An 18,564-nucleotide genomic window follows, 5' to 3' on the forward strand; every position below is an offset into this window, starting at 1 on the left:
TTGGCATACCAGCCAAATTTAAAAAGCGAGTACTTCGTACAGAATCGCTCTTTCTGCAATAGAATGACTAGTTTGTATCCTATAGTCTTTGAAAATGCAGTACGATTCATGGAACATAATTGAGCACATAGAGAAAATTTATTCCATCCAAGCTCAGAAAAACAACAGTATAAAGCCAGTAATAAAATCGCAAAATTCTATCTAGGGAACCGTAACCCGGATCAGATTTGACCAACCCAGATAATCAAGGCTCGATTTCATCTCCAAACAAAGCATCATCAGTATCATAAGTACGGAAACTTCTTGTCGGAACCTTGTTTTCGAACATGACATCGAGCTCTTCAAATGTTCTTGCTCTTGTTTCTGGAAGTCTAAAGAGACACCAAGTGCCCCACATTGCACTGAGAATAGCAGGCAAGAACGCGGCTTTACCTTTCCAGTTTCTTTGAGTAGGGTTGATCATATATGGATTGGCGACAGACTGGACAATTCCCAAAATGTAGTATATTGAACGACCAACAGCAAATGTCTTGTTTCTCAAACGAGCTGTTGGAGTTTCAGAGGTAATAGCAAAAGCTAACGGACCAATACTGCAGTCATAGAAGTAGCTTTGAGTCATTAAAATAATGGCTGCAGCCCATTTTGGACCATCCTTATCCTGCGGTGCCAATGCTAAGATTGCAACCACGAAATAAATGATAGACTGGAAGTACATGCCACCCGTGTAAAGTCTTCTGTGTCCAAAGATACCTGAGAAGAACCAGGAGCTGACATCACCAAAAAGGGCTATACCTTCACCGATGAAGGTAAATGAGTAAGACTTTGCTTGTGTGAAACCGACTTGCTCGAAAAAATATGAGCCAGAAACTCCTCCAAAACCCACCATCTGTTGGGCCATCCAAACCATGACGACAATTTCAGTTCTTCTGAGATTTGTTCCCCTAAAACAATCCTTATAAGAGTAGTTTCGCTCATCATTTTGATTGCGCAAATCACTATGAATCATCATCGCAACCTCGTTTTCGACTTCTTCGCTTTCATCTTCATTTCTAAGCTTGAGTAACGTCTGTTTTGCCTCTTCGGGTCTTCCTCTTCTGATCAGCCACCATGGTGATTCTGGCGCAAAGTAGGTAACGAGAGCCAAAGGAATAGGCCATACCCATTGTAGCGCAAATGGAATTCTGTAGGACCATTCAGTTGTATTTTTTGAAAATCCGCAGAGAACACCAGCTTTAATGAAGTGTCCAATAGTGAATGTGAAGTTAACATACATTGTGAGATAGCCGCGAAGGACAGTTGGGCACATTTCGGCTGCATAACCTGGAGCAATTCCACCAAGTAATCCCCAAATAATAGTGCATAAAATTTCTCCTGCCAACAAAACATGGATATTGGGAGCAAAGAAAACGATAAAAATGAATCCAGTTGCTAGAAAGTAGCAAGGCATGATAACTTTCTTGTAACCGTATCTCTCAACAAGCAAACCATTAATCAACAAGCCGATAATTTCACCTACAGGAGATGCCATACTAAGACCAGTTTGCCATCTGGCAGGAATTTGATACTCCTTGATTTTTGGATAGTATCTTCCGTATTTCTTGGCAAATGTTGAGTATCCATAGACAGAAGAAATTAGGGAATCATCGTAGGCCTCCATAATAATGGCCCAAGATATTGCCCATGTCCAAAAGACGGCTTTTCTGTGAGTCCACAGGGCTTGCCATGTTGATATCGAGCGAGCCTCCTTGATACCTTTTCTTGCTTTTTCTGCCAAGCCATTATTTTCTTGGCTTACTTTTTTAGTGAACTCAAAAGTGGGCTCTTTTTTTTCCATATCAGTATCACGAATTGATGCGAGGTGATATTGAATATATAGTTAGACTTACTGCTAATTACTCAGATTCAGAGAAAGGTACATCTCCTGAGTTTTTATAGCACGGGTAGCTCCAACTTTCCTGGTCGGATACTTTTGTAACGTGCGCATATGGTGCAATCAAATAGCACATTTCTTTGCACGTGTAACCAATCGTTGATTACCAAGACGTGCAAACAGTAATTTTCGCTTATAGGCATGGAACTAATACTCGGTAATTACCGAAAACCATGTATATTGAATCCCACGAGGTGCTAGTCATCAAAGAAATCGGTTTTATGTGTTAACTTCCCAAACGCTGCTAATTCATTCTCAAAAACTTCAACTTAGGTGTCCTACTATGAACTATTCAAGATTTAAAGTTTATGACCATAACATCAGATGTATACCTTCCAGTCTGATGCAAGGCGAGGCATCTTGGAATGAAAGAAAAAAGAACTGCCTTTCTAGTATGCAGTTTTTTGCTGACAACGATACCTTCATCTGTCTTCAGGAGGTTATTCATGGGCAGCTAATGGACATTGCAAGAGATCTAGGCAATGATTGGGGCTACATTGGAGTTGGAAGGGATGATGGCTATACAAGAGGAGAATATAATCCAATTTTCTACTGCAGAAGTAGCTGGGGAGTTGTGGAAAGCAAAAACTACTGGCTCAGCCCAACACCAGAGAAACCCAGCAATGGATGGGGGGCAGATTTGAACAGGGTTCTAACTCATGCAAGATTCAGACATAAAAAAAAATATTACATGGTGAATGTGCTCAATACACACTTTGACCACTTGAGTGTTTTAGCTCGCACTAACTCAGCTCATCAAGTCATTGATGTTGCAAATAGCATTACCTGTGAGCCAGTTGTAGTCACTGGTGACTTCAATGCTCCCCCCGAAGAAGAGTGTTATAAAATCATTTCAGAGGCACTGTATGATGCATCTTTGACGAGTAAGATCAAATACGGCCCCGAAGTTACATATGTGGGCTTTGACGACTCTTATGATCAGGGGTTGATTGACTACATTTGGACCAACAAGAAGACCGTTGTGACCAGATTTGGGGTTTTGCCGTGTTCCATGGGCGGTCCCTACTTCAGCGACCATTGTCCGCTACTCGCAGAGTTTGAGACAGGGAATACTATGTAGTTTCTTAGCTTATTACCGCTACCACCTCTCTGACTTTGAAAAGAGGAGTGTAAAAGATCAGTTTGCCACACTTGCCAGAGCACGTGTCCAAAACATTAGATCGATATCAATCGGCAATCCACCGGCGCAGATGAACTCTAGAACTAGAAGAGCTTGATTTGCATAAGTTGTGCTTTGATCAATTTGAAACCCCATCCCGCGCACGTGTTGGCTATGGGGGAAATTCGTGGAAAACGCTAATACGAGAGGGAAATGTCGGCAAGAGCAATCTTCTTACGGGTGCCCTTGTGGTGCTGAGGATTGCCCTACCGTTGTTGGTATGGGAGAAAACAAAAAGCACAATACCTAATTGATGTTGGTATTCCAAAAGTTGAAAGCTAAGTGCACTCAAGGGCAACGACAGATAATGAAAATGAATTCATGTAGAACTAGCCACAGACAGACCCACTTCTGCGCATGATTAAATACCGAAGGATCCTAAATACCAATAAAATATATTTCGTAATGAAATAACAAACAGATATCCAAAGGGCCTCAGTAAGCCGGCAAGTAAGATCCTTTAAAACAATCTTGACCTGAAGCAATCACTTAATTACCCAACGTCCACTGGCAGTAACTTGTGTGGATCGCCTTGACAAATGTTCTAAGCTGAGTGGCGGGGCGGCTTTTGATCTAAATATTCTTGGCATGCAAGTTCGAGAGTTGACGTCATCGGCAAGAAAAGTCCGAACAACACGAGTCCACCCTCGACAACATTCGAAATGTTGCGACGAGATACAATTGATAACCAATGATGATAGGATTCACAATTACTTCGCTATGGTATCTCACCATGTCAGAGATATTCCAGATAACATGTCGAAATGCAGGTAATCTCATACCACTGGTATCAGTAATACTCGAATTGGTACCGTAGCTAGCTCAAAACTCATATAGTAAGAGGTTCTTTCCTTTTATCTAAGCCTTACCACACTAGAGAAGCTCATACGCTACAACATTACCAACCATCACTTTTTGAATCCCGCTGTCATCAGGAAGGATTCAATTAAGGTTCATTTGAAAACAGAGAAAGGCTCCCACAGATTTAATATAAGCCAGAATTTAAAATTAGATTTCAGCTCGTGAAGTAAATGTGTATTCATCATTTGTACCCTCAAATCACTGGGGGCAGCTGCCATTCCATATACCTACAAACGAAAGTAGTTAACCAAAATACCGAATATGGCTATCTGCTTCTTGAGAGTGACTGGCCGAGATTAGTTGTCAGTGCTACTGAAGTCAGATCGGTGCTTGGGCATGTAACGTGAGCTAATTTTCAAGAACTTGTGTTCAGAGAGGGGGTAGGATTGGACGTAGGTAGAGAGACACGGACGGAATATTCCAGCAGGGCACCAATTTTGAGCGTCTAGGCTGTATTCCTACATAACAATATCTCAGCACTCTTGCAGGTAGTATAGACATTCATCTTTGTAAACGGCACTGTTTTGGTATGACCAATCAAGGACCGCGGGCAAGTATCGCATCGCATAGTATCAGAGTCAAAACACAAACCAGTCTACGTCGAGTTTCTAATATCACATTGATCTTCAGGAAACCTGAAGTTCTACTATGGAAATAGGTATTCAATAGAGTAAGTTAACTCATGAGATGTACAATTGCATCGTTAACGGCTGCTTTGAGATCTGAATCAATAAGGATTTTCAAAAATCGAGCTTGAGTTGAAAAGCATTGTACACAATAAGAAAGTATATGCTTCTGGAATACATATTGCTGATATTGCATCTGGAAGCTTTCCTCTACTACAGCACAAAAGCACCCGTCGTCGAATCCATCACTTCTCCAAGATCCACTCGAGTACCAGCAGAAGCTTGCCTAAGATAACATTCTTCAAGGAGAGCGATTGCTTTCGTCATATGTACACCCCAACCTTGCTTCTCATACTCCACAAACTGATCTAAAACCCATCGTTGATAAATCGGATCTGTTGTTTCAACCCCTGCAATTAAAAGTGGAAAAGGCCACAGTTGTGATTTTGGATATGGAGAATCTCGAAGGCCAGCCAACTCGATTGTGATTTTCATGATTTCAGTGGCAGCACTTTGACATCGATCATTTGTTCTTATCGATGGTCGGCACACTCGATCATAGAGAATCACAGCACTGTACCCAAGTGCATAACAAATCAAGATCGAGAACCGCACATTTGGAGCCAGATCACGATTAGTTTTTAAGTTCACCAATTTGCGGTTCTCTAAGACAAGCTCATCGATTTCTTTCTCTAAAGAACTAGAGTCGAACTCTGTAGAATTTCCGCATTGATTGAGCCAATTTCTTAACCTGACGATACGTCCTAAAGTCATGATGTTTCGCATATTTATAACAACAATAAAATCAATTAGCGAGTCATCTTCTGAGAAATCGTTGGGATACGAGTCTTTTCAGATATTCCATATTAGGGTCCTTTTTCTCTTTGGATAAAGTAATGTAATCCGGAAAACTAATATTCCCCGAAAACAATGCTGATCTTATATCCATTTGTAGTAGATAACAGAGGATCTGATAGCTATAAGGACTCAAGTTTTGAGATGCAGGACTATCGTTTTACTCAAAAAATCTGCCGATTTGCAATTTGAACCAAACTCTTCGAAGTATCTGTCTTGCGTGTTTGGTACCCCTAGTGATGTCAAAAAGAAGTAGGAAAAAGCATGTTGTCAATTCAAGCTCAACGGACACGTTTCCACCCTTGAAATTTTCCTGCATGACAGCTGCTAGTGCTTCATCATAGTATCTTTTCGCAAGGTCCATTGGTGAAGAGTCTCTGATAGACATATGAAGTGCCGTCAAGGCCAAAATAGAATATTTGAGTGGAACGTACTGACAGGCTAGCCTGCTTCCCATATAGGCATAAAGATTCCAGTTGGGTGACTTCATTGTGTAGAAGCGACATATCGTTTGCGTATAGAACATTATCAATCCTATTTCATTCTGGGAATCATATGGAGCCACAAGCTGTGATTGTTGAGAACTTATGTTGGAGATGTGATGGAGTTGCGCATCTTCAGATGCACTGTGCATATCATGACTGGTACTTTCTGGCTCAGAACTATGGATGCTCTCGACGAAATCGGAGACGGGATTCGGTGGATCTTGAAGATCCTGAAGACCGTATCCTTCTGGAGAGAAAAACAAACCGGCCATTTCCTGGTTGAACATCATTGGAATATTAGCAATATCAGATTCCATGATCTGATTTCTATGAGTTTCTGGCCTGTTATCTCCACGATCAAATTTGATTATGGAGGTCCCGGGCAGTTTAGGTCGTCCCTTCTCGACTAGGCGAGCAGTTTCTGTTGTTTGATCAATAAACTTGATTCCACCATGGCTCGACTTTCTGCGTTTTCCTTCTTGGGCCATGTGAACGAGCGCTCAAGTGTTAAAACCCAACTGTGCCAGCTGAAGTGATTATGCTACAAAAGGTCTCCGATTTGTAGGTAAATGAAAATAAAAAAAAAGTGCTGCACCATGCTATCTCTTACCATTAGCCTCCAAAATCTGCAAATGATAAGAGAGACCGAAATCAACGGCTAAGCAAACATGTTGACCACTACGAGCATTAAATGATTTCGTATCCTTCATAAGTTCCAAGACTACATGACTATTAAACATCCCTGTGGTTTAGCTACATCGTTCACGATGTATGGTACCTTCGATCGTCTGAACTTATTCGCCCACAGAATCCATATCTGCTTGAATTAGATTAACTTAATACGGAGTTTCAGTACATTCCCAAAACGGAATTAGTAGGTATTCCCGTTTTATTGGATCCCAAAAAAAATATACGGGCAGCGTCGCAAGCCTAGGAAAGCATTGTGGCCTCACTGAGCTCCACGCCTAATGCAGAACGATTGATAACTAGTATATGAATTGCTCGTTTTAGCAAATTCCGTTATCAGCCCGCTCTTGCGTGGCATAATTTTATAATAAGCACAGGCTTCTTCATAATTTATCACTCGTAACTTACTCTATCATTGACACCCATTATGACTATTTCTCAGGAGAAACCAGAAGCCACTCTACAGGAGAAATGGGGTAACGGCCCCGGCTTTGCTGGAATTGTCACATTTGCCCATTTCGACCACCACCCAGCTCTTCTTGAGCCAGAAAAGAGATTTGATATCGGAATCATTGGTGTGCCATTCGATACCGCGACCAGTTATCGTCCTGGTGCACGGTTTGGACCAAGTGCTATTCGTCAAGGCTCTCAACGCCAAAGTGAGAAGCGCGGCTATAATCTGAGAGCCGGTTACAATCCGTACAAGGAATGGGCTACTATGATGGATTGCGGTGATATTCCCGTTACCCCTGTGTCTAACGAAGTTGCCCTGGAGCAAATGACAGCAGCGTTTGAAGAGCTTCTGTTGCGTCGTCAGTCTAAGGTTGACCCAACACATCCTCCTCGGTATATCGCTCTTGGTGGAGACCACTCGATCATTCTTCCTCACCTTAGAGCACTCCATAAAGTCTATGGACGGATTGCCGTTATTCACTTTGATGCTCATCTGGACACATGGAATGCATCCAACAAAAACGGCTACTGGGACTCGGAGAAGACCAGATTTACTCACGGCTCCATGCTATGGATGGCTTCCCACGAGGGACTTATCAGTGAGGATTACAACGTCCATGTTGGTTTGCGCGCTAGAATTGCCGGAAAGAGTGAGGAGGATTACACCGAGGATACCAGCCAGGGCTGGCAAAGATTTAGCACAGATGACGTTTGGTTCCAGGGTACAAGCTCCATGGACAAAATTATAGCTCAGATCAAGAAAAGAATCCCAGAGAAGTATCCTGTCTATATCTCCCTTGATGTTGACTGCATGGACCCTGGTTTTGCCCCAGGAACAGGGACGATTGAACCAGGCGGAATGACTCCAAGAGAGGTCCTCTACCTTTTGCGCGGTCTGGATTTTAATCTCGTGGGAGGTGATGTTGTTGAGGTTAGTCCTGCTTATGATAGCGCTGAAATTACAGCTACTGCCGCTTCGCAGGTTGTCTATGAGCTGATCACAACGATGGTTCAGAAAGGAAAACCTCTTCCAACTCTCCAACAACAATCACCAAGTTAAAAACAAATTTATAGTCTTTAGAAGCTAAAACAGTATTAGTCAATTTTCTCTGTAGCATGAGGAACTTTAATCAGCGCACCTTGATAACGTGAGATGTGCTGTTATCTTGTAAGCAGAAATGCGTCCATCATTAATCCTACATAGCTGTCTCCTAACTATTTTGCGAAATCAGTTTCCTGAATACCCGACATCATGCACATTGCACGGAACGTACTATGCTCTGAGTTGAAAAGGTTCCATGGAGTGTCAAACTCCAGACAGCGCCCTTCATCCATGACCAGAACTTTATCATAGTCTAGAATGGTTTTTAGTCTATGAGCAATAGTGAGAACGGTACAATCTGCAAATTTCGATCTCACGATGTTTTGAATGCGTGCATCTGTTTTATAGTCCACACTTGACGTAGCTTCATCGAGAATAAGTATTTTGGATTTTCTGATCAAAGCTCGACAGAGTGAAAGAACCTGCTTCTGCCCAAGAGAATAGTTGGAACCACCCTCATCGACTGCAACGTCCAACTGGAATGGATGCAACCGTTTCCCTCTTGTAGGGTCTTGTTCTTTGATGCCTGGTAGCTCGCTTTGATCAATACAGCCTGCTTCAATCAGATAGCTGTACAATGAGTCATCTTCCAGATCATCAAATGGATCAAGGTTTTGTCGCAGCATACCCTTAAACAAAACAGAATCCTGGGGAATAATTGTGAGCTTAGACCGTAAGTCATAAAGACCAATAGTGAGGATATCAACTCCATCAATAATTATATTTCCCTCTCCTGGACCGCATAGACGATAAAGTGCAGTCATTATAGTCGACTTGCCTGATCCTGTTCGACCGCAAATTCCGACCTTTTCTCCTCCTCTAATATGAACATCAAGATTACGAAGAGCAAGAGGTAAGCCGGGCCTGTAGCTCATGTTCACATTTTTGAACACTATTTCTCCTTTTTCAGGCCAGGTTTTGGATGGTTGACATTCAGGCTGGGAGTAGTAGCTAGCCTCTTGAGGTAGACTATCAGCATATTCCACCACTCTTTCCACAGAGGACAAAAATTGCTCCAATTGACCCATTGACCGAGAAATTGAAATTAGCTGGGTGGAAAAGGAAACCATATATGACACAAGTAATCCGGTGTCACCATCATTGACATTCACCACCTTGCTCACGCAAAGTGCTTCAATGATCAAGTTGAGTAATGCTGAACACACAACAAGTCGAACAACTAGCCACCTTTGCGCACCAAGAAGTGAAAAGTAAGCCTCATTTTGCAGATATATGTACTCAAGGAATTTTTGAGTGAACTTGGTAGCCGCGTTGTGATATTTGATGATGTCTAGTCCGCTCAAAATTTCTTCAAGGCAAGAATATGTCAAAGACCTCTGTGTTGCTTCAATACGATTGAGTTCTTGACCAGAAGCTTGGTAGTAAGAATAGAAACAGTATGAAATAAAAAGAACGAGCGGAACTGCTATTGCAAACCACGGAAGATAAACACATGAGATCACCAGAATTCCACACATATTGGAAATTCCAAAACAGAAAAGACGAGCCTGTTCCACTATTGCGTTGTCGAGAGTGTCTGCATCCTTACTGAATCTATTGAGAATCCTTCCCATTGGTGTTGTATCAAAGAAGGACATTGTTGCATGCATCAAACGACGCATGGCTTTAATTTTGAGGTTCTTTGAGGAGTTATTACAGATGTAAGCCACCGTCGAAAACTGCCATTCCGCGCAAGTAACGTAGAGAACAGTGACCAGAACGTAAATCCCAATGTAAAATGAGCCTGAGCGACCTTGAAAATGATCTGAAGCCCAGAATTTTAACCATACATTCTGTAATAGCATGCACACCGTAGTGCAAATAATAGAGACTAGAAAGCATGGCAAAATCACCACCATACCCCAGGGTCGACACCCTTCTCTTAGATACTGAATGATTGTTGATAGACGAATGCTGTTTATTTGCCGACTCTCCTCTAATATCAACTTTCCATCTTTCTTAGATGGATTGATTTTCAAGCTTTTCTCCTTTATATGGGAGTCTGATGATTCCGAATTGAGAGATATGGCCTTCTCAAAATTAGAGGATATTTCAGCTTCAGAGGTTTGGTCCTCTTCATTTTCACGCGACTTGGAAGATTGATATTCCAGTAAAGAAGCAAATTCAGGATTGGTATTTCTTAGCTCTTCTTTGGTAGCAAGGTCAATGCTTCCATTGGAGTTAATGAATACCAGTCGGTCAGCCAAATCAATGAGGGAAAGTTGGTGAGTGGCAAGAATTCGTGTCTTGTCTCGAAGAATTCCACCGATGCATTCACTCATGATATGTTCACCTACTTTTGCATCAACGGCACTCAAAATGTCATCTAGAAGTATGATGTTTCTGTCTTGTTTCCCATAAACGTAGTAAACAGCTCTTGCAAGATGTATTCTCGCTTTCTGGCCTCCCGAGAGGTTCACTCCACGTTCGCCAGTTTCCGTTTCATCACCAGCTGGTAATACGGAAAAATCAGTAGCCAAAGAACAGGCTTCGACCACCTGCTGATATTTTGTAGGATTGGGCACTTCTCCAAAAATGATATTATCCTTGACAGATGCGTTTTGCATCCATGGTGTGCCGCAAAATGTCACTAAACCTGAAACAGATACAGATCCATCAATATGAGGCATGAGACCACTCATGGCCGCTATAAGAGAGCTTTTTCCTGAGCCGATTGGCCCAGTTACGATGATTAGCTCTCCGTGACGAATGGAAAGGTTAACATCTTTCAGACCTTGAAAAGAGTCGACCGTCGTAGTAATATGTGTGCTATCTTCACATGTTGAGAAATACTTTCTCCCAGGAATCATCAAACTGGTATCTGTTGTGGATGATAAGATCTCAGATGATGGAGCCCAGCTGAACCGTCCTTGCTTGATACTGAGTGCCCATTTTGAGCATTCCTTTCCGCTAACTATACGCAGTGGATCTGCAACCTCATTTGGGTGCAGCAAGAAAGCCTGTAGTCTTCCAATCGCAATGTATGCGTCACTCAATGTGTTAAGGGCGGTCGGAAACTGGGAGACGTAGCCAATCATGATGTTGAACAGCGAAACAGACGAAAACACGTTAGAGGCAGATGTGAGTTTTCCATTGTTTGTTGCAAATACAACAAGAAAGCTGACCATGGAGGAGACATTCGGTAGTGTAACAACGGTAGCAGTTATTAAGTTTCTGATAACTTGTAATTTAAGAATGTTTGCCATTTCTATTGCCCGGTAGTTTGTTAACAGCTTCAAATATGGGATCTCCCAAAAGTAGAACTTTATTATCTTCATGCTGGAGAGAACGTCTTTGAGGCATTTGATTCGTTGGTCAGTTCCTCTATTTGAAGCCACTCTTAGTTTCATAAAGTGTCTGATCAGGATACTCGAAACAATTGTAATGAGTAAGAAGTATGCAATTCCCGCCAAGGATGCTGCTCCCAGATTGATGACAAGAAGAATTATTGTAATTGTTAGGCCTATTGGAAGACTTAAAATGAACCCAAAGTACCAAATGCATAGCTCTACTTTCGAGATATCGTTTGAAAAAATCGAAATAATTTTCGAAGAAGGATAAAGAGCTTTCCCTTCCCTATCAATGAGCATGGACTTTTGAAGAATTGAGTGACTCAAAACGCTTCTTATCTGGGCACCACAGAATTGCGCGGCTATCATATAGTGTGAATAGGCCAGGCCTTGAAGTAAAACAAGGCATGCAATTCCGACGGCAAAGCCGTAACCAGAAGGTTGCGGACTTGTATCTGACGATTTTGACACCATCTCAACAATCTTTCGCACCTGCAGAGCATTCATTCCGGCAGAGACATCTCCACAAGTTCTGATCAAGACGCAATATAAGATCTGTTTCCTGAAAACGTCAAACAAAGCAAGTGCAATAATGAAACGAGATAAAGGACGCTCATTTCTCACTTTCTTAGATTTCTTAGATTTCAGAGATCTCTGAATCTCGCCGGTTTGTTTCTGGCTTTTGGCTATTCGTTGTTTAAGTGCAACTTCAAATTTTGCGGTCAACTCACCAACATCATAACGGGAACCTGGGGAAATTTTGAATATATCCTCGGGTACTAAGACCCTCCGATACCCAACTTTCAGGATTGGACTACACCAGCTGAAAAACGCTTCAGAAAAAATATTTGTCGTACCATAGGGTAGATCCTTTCTTTCGGCATCAGTTGGAATATCTGGAATTCGTTTGTCAAGTAGAAATTTTGAGAGTAACCTTTTATGAATAATCTGGATACGTGAATTTATGCTACCTTGCTCGACATCAGTGGATGACTCTGTTATTTCGACTTTCAATGTCATCAGTTATTGATATACAAGGACCAAGTATGCTTGTAATGATCTTTTTAGATAATCGGAAATCCAACAAATGCTCCTGGCATAGAGTGTAGCTAAATGCTTTTAAATACATTCATTTAGGAGAACATGAGTATTACCTCAATTTGGTTCTACATCAAATCATTGACTGTTGAGTCTTGTTAGAGGGAATGATCACCACCCCCAGATAATTTTGAGCTCTGGTTGGTTTGGCTCCAAACGGAAATATAACATTATCAGAAATGACTTGTTACCCTAAATCTGACATATTCACTGCTACAGATTAGAGATCGAAGTTAACCTATTTACATACCAAATTCGGAAAATTTCCCGATTTATGGTTTCCGGTTGGTGGAGAATCTACACTACCTTCAAGTTTACTCGATTGAAACTGGAAGCATATACAGTCACTGGCAAGAAAATGCTATACTGGAATGAAAATGTACCTGCTATAAGACTAGCTTACTTTTCAAAGTAGAACGTGTGGTTCTAATACTTCTTACTCACGTTGGTGGATATTTCCGGTCAAAAAATGATTGCCCCGTTACGAATCCGTCATTTCCGGAGGCGATCTATCAGGAAATTTTCGGGGACTTTATCTGGGGCGATAAAGATAAGAATCTCATATCACGATTTCCTGGAAAAATATCTGATCATTTGAGAAATTACAAGCTGCACATTCCTTGAAGATAAGCCGCTTCGTGCGATCTGCAATATATAAGGCCTAGTCATCCATCATGATAGTCACTCCAACAATGAGTTCCGAGAAAAAACTGATGAACGCGGTCACCAGCAGAGTCACAGTATTCTCAAGTGATGAGCTGAACACTCACAATCTAGTTGCAACTATTACTAGTGCTAATGGAGGTCAGGTGAAGGTGACCAGTGATGTGGATATGGCTATGAAGCTGGCCCTTGAGGCTGACGTTGACTACGACGAAAAGAAAGACAAGGCCCTGCGCTGGAAGATTGATCTATTCCTGATGCCTGCTCTTATGATTCTAGTCACATCTTTTTACATGGATAAGTCTGCTCTCAGCACTTCTGCTATTCTCGGTATCCAACAGTTTCTGGATATGAAAGGTGAAATGTATTCGTGGACCACATCTGCGTTTTACTTGGGTTACTTAGTCTTTGAATTACCAGTCAGTTTTCTCTTGCAAAGATTTCCTTTGGCCACAACGTTATCCTGCTTTGTGATTTTGTGGTCTATGGTGCTCATTCTTCATGGGGCTGTCAAATCGTACGCTGGTTTGATGGTTCTTCGTGTGATTTTGGGTATGCTGGAGTCTTCTATCAACCCAGGGTTGATGCTGATAACCAGTCAATATTACAAAGTTGATGAACAATTCCTGAGAACGTCATTCTGGTTCTGTTGCAGTGGTATTGCAACTATTTTGAACAACTGCATATGATACGCTATGGTTCAATATGAAGATTCGTACTCGGTCGAGCCATGGAGACTCAATCTTTACATTATTGGTGCAGTTAGTTTAGGTATCGGATTTTTTGTCCTAGCCTATCTGCCTGATGAGCCTTCCAAGGCAAGATTCCTTAATATGGAGGATAAGAAACGTCTAGTTGAACGCCTGAGAGGAAACCAGCAAGGATTTGGCTCGAAGCGTATTAAGAAGAACCAAATTAAGGAAGCGCTTACCGATGTGGTTACCTCGTACTATTTCTTGTACGGTGTTTCCTCCGACATTCCATCTGGATCTCTTGGCTTGTTTGGATCTATTCTTTTGAATGATGATTTCAAATTTTCAAAGAAGAAGTCTCTGCTGATGAAACTGCCTTCGGGAGCTGTCATTTTCCCAGGAAACCCGCTCTTTGTATGGGCATGTCTAAAGATTTGGAAGTCACGGATGTTTGTCTCCGTGTTCTCTACCATTATCTGTATCGTTGCGGCCTGTATGCTTGCCTGGCCTAACGGAAACAAAAAAGTCGGTCTGGCTGGATACTACTTGCAAGAGTTCTCTCCCATCAGTATGATTCAATGTTTATCCTGTTTTTCAAGTAACACTGGTGGGACTACGAAAAAGGCTGTCATGGATGCTATATTCTTGATTGGTTATTGTGCTGGTATGGTCATTGGCCCACAAACATTTATTGAATCTCAAGCTCCCAACTACATTGGTGGAAAGATTGCGATCGTGGTCTCTTACACGACAAGTTTAGTCTTCTTGTTACTTATCTGGTGGGAGTACGACCACAGAAATCGTAAGAACTCTAAGAATCTTAAAGAACATCCGGAGATAGAAGAAAAAGCGCGCTTGATCGAAAACATTGAATTTGCCGACTTAACTGACAAGGAGAATCCGCTTTTCCACTATTCTACCTAGGCTCGTGGGTATTTGTTATATATGTCAACCAATATCTCAATCTAGTTAGCTGTTATCTGCTCTTTTTCTACTGAAGTGTGGTAGTTAAAGTTGCCATACTGAGCAACTAAACCGGTAAAGAATGCAATAAAGTGCACAAACACTATCAAGGCAGTATATACGAAGGTTCAAATACTATCTGTAAATTAAGCTGATCTATTGTTCCCAAAAAGTTCATCAAGAGTATTTTCAAGGATAATCACACCTTGCACAAGTACGTCATCTGGGATATTTAGTGCTGGCAAAAGCCTGACAACGTGATCACCCACAACTGTGGTCACAAGTCCCAGTTCTTTGGCCTTAGCAATCACTGGTTTGGCCTCAACGGAGAGCTCCATTCCCATCATCAATCCAGAACCTCTTACGTCCTTAACGATGTCAGGGTATTTAACCTGCAGCTGAAGAAGTTTAGAGTGTAGGAGACTTGCCTTCCGTTGAACCTCTTCCAAAAATTGTTTGTTGGAAATTCTGTCTAGAACGTGGCAGGCAACACGAGCAGAAATGGGATTACCCCCAAATGTGGAGCCATGGTCTGCAGACTCTAATACTTGGTTGATTTCGGGGGAAATAATAGTCGCGCCAATAGGACAACCGTTAGCTAAAGCCTTAGCAGATGTGAAGATGTCTGGATGACCCTCTTTTGGAAGCTTGGAATGAGCCCAAAGTGTACCGGAACGTCCCACACCTACTTGGACCTCATCATAAATCAGAGCAGCTTGATATTTTTTGCATAGTCCTTTGAGCTGGACAAGGAAATCTATATCCACAGGACGAACACCTCCCTCTCCCTGGACTGGTTCAATGATCACTGCGCAAGTCCTTTCCGAAATAAGCCTTCTAACAGACTCGATGTCTCCAATTTGGGCCTGTTTAACTCCAGGAACCAAAGGTGTGAAAGGCTCTTGATACTTTAGCTTTGAGGTGACACTCAAGGCTCCGAAGGTCCGTCCATGGAACGATGTGCTGAAACAGATTATCTCAAACTTGTTTTCAGAAATTGATTTGCCCCATTTGCGCGCAAACTTCAGCGCCGCTTCGTTAGCTTCAGCACCAGAATTGCTAAAGAAAACATTGGAAGCGTTATACATTCCTCCAGACTCCTTAGTTTTTTCGACTAATTTGGCAGCAAGGGCATATGGCCATGCTGTTGGGCAGGCGAAAGAAGAGTGCAAAAGGACTCCAGCTTGCTCACGAATAATCTGCGTCACTTCTGGGTCACAATGCCCAAGAGAGTTAACAGCAATTCCGGCAAAAAAATCAATATATTTCTTATTGTCGAGGTCCCATAAATAGGATCCTTCGCCTTTCATCATCACCACCGATGGTACCCGGTAAGACGCGGCCATACACTTAGAATTTTCGACGACTTCTTCAAGCTGGAATGCTTGTTTACTCATGATTGATTAGCTACTCGCAGACAAGCGAATCTATTATATATTTTTATCTCCTTGAGTACCAGCCTGACTATTCCAATACGAGAAAAGCTTCCAAATCCGGATTAGGAAATTTTCTCAGTAGATAAGAAACAATTAACATGGCCAACAGCTTAACAGAATTTGGGCCAGTTTTCGAAATCCTCAATTAAGTCTAGGCAAAACCTGTCTGGACTCGCCCAATTTCTCGTTAAGCAACATCTCGTGAGTACAGAAAAAGTAATGACTATTTTAGAGTTACATCTATTTGACAATGTCCCAATTTACGTAGGTGGTCTAAAGTCGGCGTCGCTTTCGTAGACGTTTATCTTCCATTTTGATTCAAGGTAGCGTTTAGTCATGCGCTTATAGATGTTACCAATTAAAGAAACGTCACTGTCATCAAGCTCGATGAGGGATATGTTGTCTTTGATTCTTTCAGCAGTTGTTGATTTTGGAAGAACCACAGTTCCCCTTGCAACAGCCCAACTGAGTGCAACACATGCTGGAGTAACTCCATACTTTTGGGCAACCTCTACAATCACCGGATCGTGAAGTAAAGGTGCACCAGTTGAGCCAAGTGGGGAGTAGGCCTCCACGACCACATTGTTAGCCTTGCAGAATTCAACCAGCTCATGTTGCGGAAGATACGGATGGATTTCGCACTGGACAACAGCAGGAGGAATAAGATCTTTTGTTTCCAAAAGTCTTTGAATTTTTGGGACATTGATATTGCAAATACCAATGGATCTGGTGTAACCTTTATTGATCAGCTTCTGAAGTAGCCTATAGGCATCAACATAGCTGAACACTTCTGGGGATATGTGTTTTCTATATCCATTTTCGTCACGGGGAGTAATACCTTCGCCAGTCACCTCTGCCACACAGTGATGCATCAAGTAAAGATCAACATAGTCAAGTTGTAGTCTTTCCAATGACGCGAGAATTGCATTTTCCGGGTCCTGAAATTCATATGGGGAAATTTTGGTTGTGATGAAAAGATCCTCTCTTTTCACGTCAGACTGTCTTAGAAAGTCATTTACTGCCCGACCAACCGACACTTCATTTCTGTAAATTCTTGCGGTATCAATATGTCTGTACCCAGTTTTCAAAGCAGTCATGACTGCATTATAACAGTCGTCAGGGCTAGCTTTCCAAGTACCTAAGGCAACATTTGGGATGGAGAAACCGTTATTAAGCTTCAAAAGCTCGACAGACTTGTGCTTAGCAGGCATGTTGGTAAAGTAAACAGTCGTAAGAAGCTAGTCTTTAATATTCCATATTAGTTACGGAAGTCACCGAAGGACACTTCTTTTGGATACAAGAACTCGGTTTAGTAATTGAAGACAGAACTAAGTCCTAACTCTGCGGATACGAATCAAGAAAATATCCCCAAAGGGAAATAAGTTGCACAGCCTCAAAAGACTCACACTGTTATAAAGTTGTAAGTGAAGACATTTACTCTTTCGTGAGCACAGTCAAAACTGGACCACTAGTAGATAATTCTATCTCTATGAGCCACTGTTTAAATTGATCTCAAATATTTAATGAAGTAATGCGAGATCCCCTCTGTTGCCTTCTTCTACCTTCTTCTCCACTGATATTGTTTGACGAATTCAAACGCTCAAGAACTGCAGCTGTTACTTACAGGGGGACCAAACGCGAGTTTTTCAAGGTGCACCGTTAAAGGTTGGAACGAGGTCGTGGGTCACCTAACTGGAGCCGCTTTACCCGATGATTGTACCCCTAGATCATGTAAAAATGCACTTCTGTTATTGGAACCTGGAGATTTTGCTTGTAGGAGGTTTCAGCAAAGGACCATGATTAAGACTTGTAGTCACAGAAAACCAGAAGGTGTAGTCTGAGGACGAAAACATTTGGCTCAACCCAAATTGCGCCCATCAGGAGACTTTTCGGAGGGGGGATGTGATCAAAATAGTCGATGTGAGTACTTTGGGAAACTAGTCGGGATCCCTGAGGTGGCCGAGCGGAGCTCTTAGCTAGCTCTGATACGTCTTCGAGATCCAAGTTGGGAAACCCAAAGGTGAATTTAAAAATGGATGATAAAAAAAGCTCGGAGTGAACATGAGTATTCTAGCCTTGACAGTAACTAGTAGTCCAAGCTTTGCCAGGGAACAAGCTGGGATTGATACTGTGTTGTACAGCAGGAAAACCAGTGATCTATCTTTTTGGCGGGGTGGCGGGGTGGCGGGGTGGCGGGGTGGCGGGGTGGCGGGGTGGCGGGGTGGCGGGGTGGCGGGGTGGCG

The 18,564-nt window shown here is 42.2% G+C and overlaps 10 protein-coding genes across 10 annotated transcripts; 4 read left to right on the forward strand and 6 right to left on the reverse strand.

The window, feature by feature from the left end:
• Positions 1 to 244: 244 nt before the first annotated feature.
• KL911_000547 (uncharacterized protein) lies at positions 245 to 1,834 on the reverse strand (the record flags this gene model as incomplete). Its single annotated transcript, XM_043200813.1, has 1 exon — positions 245 to 1,834. The coding sequence occupies one exon, from the start codon at positions 1,832 to 1,834 to the stop codon at positions 245 to 247; it is 1,590 nt and encodes a 529-aa protein (XP_043057240.1).
• Positions 1,835 to 2,213: 379 nt separating this feature from the next.
• Positions 2,214 to 3,011, forward strand: KL911_000548 (uncharacterized protein; the record flags this gene model as incomplete). Its single annotated transcript, XM_043200814.1, has 1 exon — positions 2,214 to 3,011. The coding sequence occupies one exon, from the start codon at positions 2,214 to 2,216 to the stop codon at positions 3,009 to 3,011; it is 798 nt and encodes a 265-aa protein (XP_043057241.1).
• Positions 3,012 to 4,810: 1,799 nt separating this feature from the next.
• KL911_000549 (uncharacterized protein) lies at positions 4,811 to 5,383 on the reverse strand (the record flags this gene model as incomplete). Its single annotated transcript, XM_043200815.1, has 1 exon — positions 4,811 to 5,383. The coding sequence occupies one exon, from the start codon at positions 5,381 to 5,383 to the stop codon at positions 4,811 to 4,813; it is 573 nt and encodes a 190-aa protein (XP_043057242.1).
• A 229-nt stretch (positions 5,384 to 5,612) lies between these two features.
• On the reverse strand, positions 5,613 to 6,425 carry KL911_000550 (uncharacterized protein; the record flags this gene model as incomplete). Its single annotated transcript, XM_043200817.1, has 1 exon — positions 5,613 to 6,425. One exon carries the CDS (start codon positions 6,423 to 6,425, stop codon positions 5,613 to 5,615), a length of 813 nt encoding a protein of 270 aa, XP_043057243.1.
• A 626-nt stretch (positions 6,426 to 7,051) lies between these two features.
• Positions 7,052 to 8,137, forward strand: KL911_000551 (uncharacterized protein; the record flags this gene model as incomplete). Its single annotated transcript, XM_043200818.1, has 1 exon — positions 7,052 to 8,137. One exon carries the CDS (start codon positions 7,052 to 7,054, stop codon positions 8,135 to 8,137), a length of 1,086 nt encoding a protein of 361 aa, XP_043057244.1.
• A 155-nt stretch (positions 8,138 to 8,292) lies between these two features.
• KL911_000552 (uncharacterized protein) lies at positions 8,293 to 12,489 on the reverse strand (the record flags this gene model as incomplete). Its single annotated transcript, XM_043200819.1, has 1 exon — positions 8,293 to 12,489. One exon carries the CDS (start codon positions 12,487 to 12,489, stop codon positions 8,293 to 8,295), a length of 4,197 nt encoding a protein of 1,398 aa, XP_043057245.1.
• A 752-nt stretch (positions 12,490 to 13,241) lies between these two features.
• On the forward strand, positions 13,242 to 13,919 carry KL911_000553 (uncharacterized protein; the record flags this gene model as incomplete). The annotated part of the gene is made up of 1 exon (XM_043200820.1): positions 13,242 to 13,919. The coding sequence occupies one exon, from the start codon at positions 13,242 to 13,244 to the stop codon at positions 13,917 to 13,919; it is 678 nt and encodes a 225-aa protein (XP_043057246.1).
• A 144-nt stretch (positions 13,920 to 14,063) lies between these two features.
• KL911_000554 (uncharacterized protein) lies at positions 14,064 to 14,846 on the forward strand (the record flags this gene model as incomplete). Its single annotated transcript, XM_043200821.1, has 1 exon — positions 14,064 to 14,846. One exon carries the CDS (start codon positions 14,064 to 14,066, stop codon positions 14,844 to 14,846), a length of 783 nt encoding a protein of 260 aa, XP_043057247.1.
• A 185-nt stretch (positions 14,847 to 15,031) lies between these two features.
• KL911_000555 (uncharacterized protein) lies at positions 15,032 to 16,282 on the reverse strand (the record flags this gene model as incomplete). The annotated part of the gene is made up of 1 exon (XM_043200822.1): positions 15,032 to 16,282. The coding sequence occupies one exon, from the start codon at positions 16,280 to 16,282 to the stop codon at positions 15,032 to 15,034; it is 1,251 nt and encodes a 416-aa protein (XP_043057248.1).
• Positions 16,283 to 16,581: 299 nt separating this feature from the next.
• Positions 16,582 to 17,532, reverse strand: KL911_000556 (uncharacterized protein; the record flags this gene model as incomplete). Its single annotated transcript, XM_043200823.1, has 1 exon — positions 16,582 to 17,532. One exon carries the CDS (start codon positions 17,530 to 17,532, stop codon positions 16,582 to 16,584), a length of 951 nt encoding a protein of 316 aa, XP_043057249.1.
• Between the last annotated feature and the right edge of the window lie 1,032 nt (positions 17,533 to 18,564).

Source organism: Ogataea haglerorum (assembly GCF_019207285.1).
Source record: "Ogataea haglerorum isolate 81-453-3 chromosome Unknown 81-453-3_NODE_1_length_915391_cov_96.871712, whole genome shotgun sequence".
NCBI classification, from domain to species: Eukaryota; Fungi; Ascomycota; class Pichiomycetes; order Pichiales; family Pichiaceae; genus Ogataea; species Ogataea haglerorum.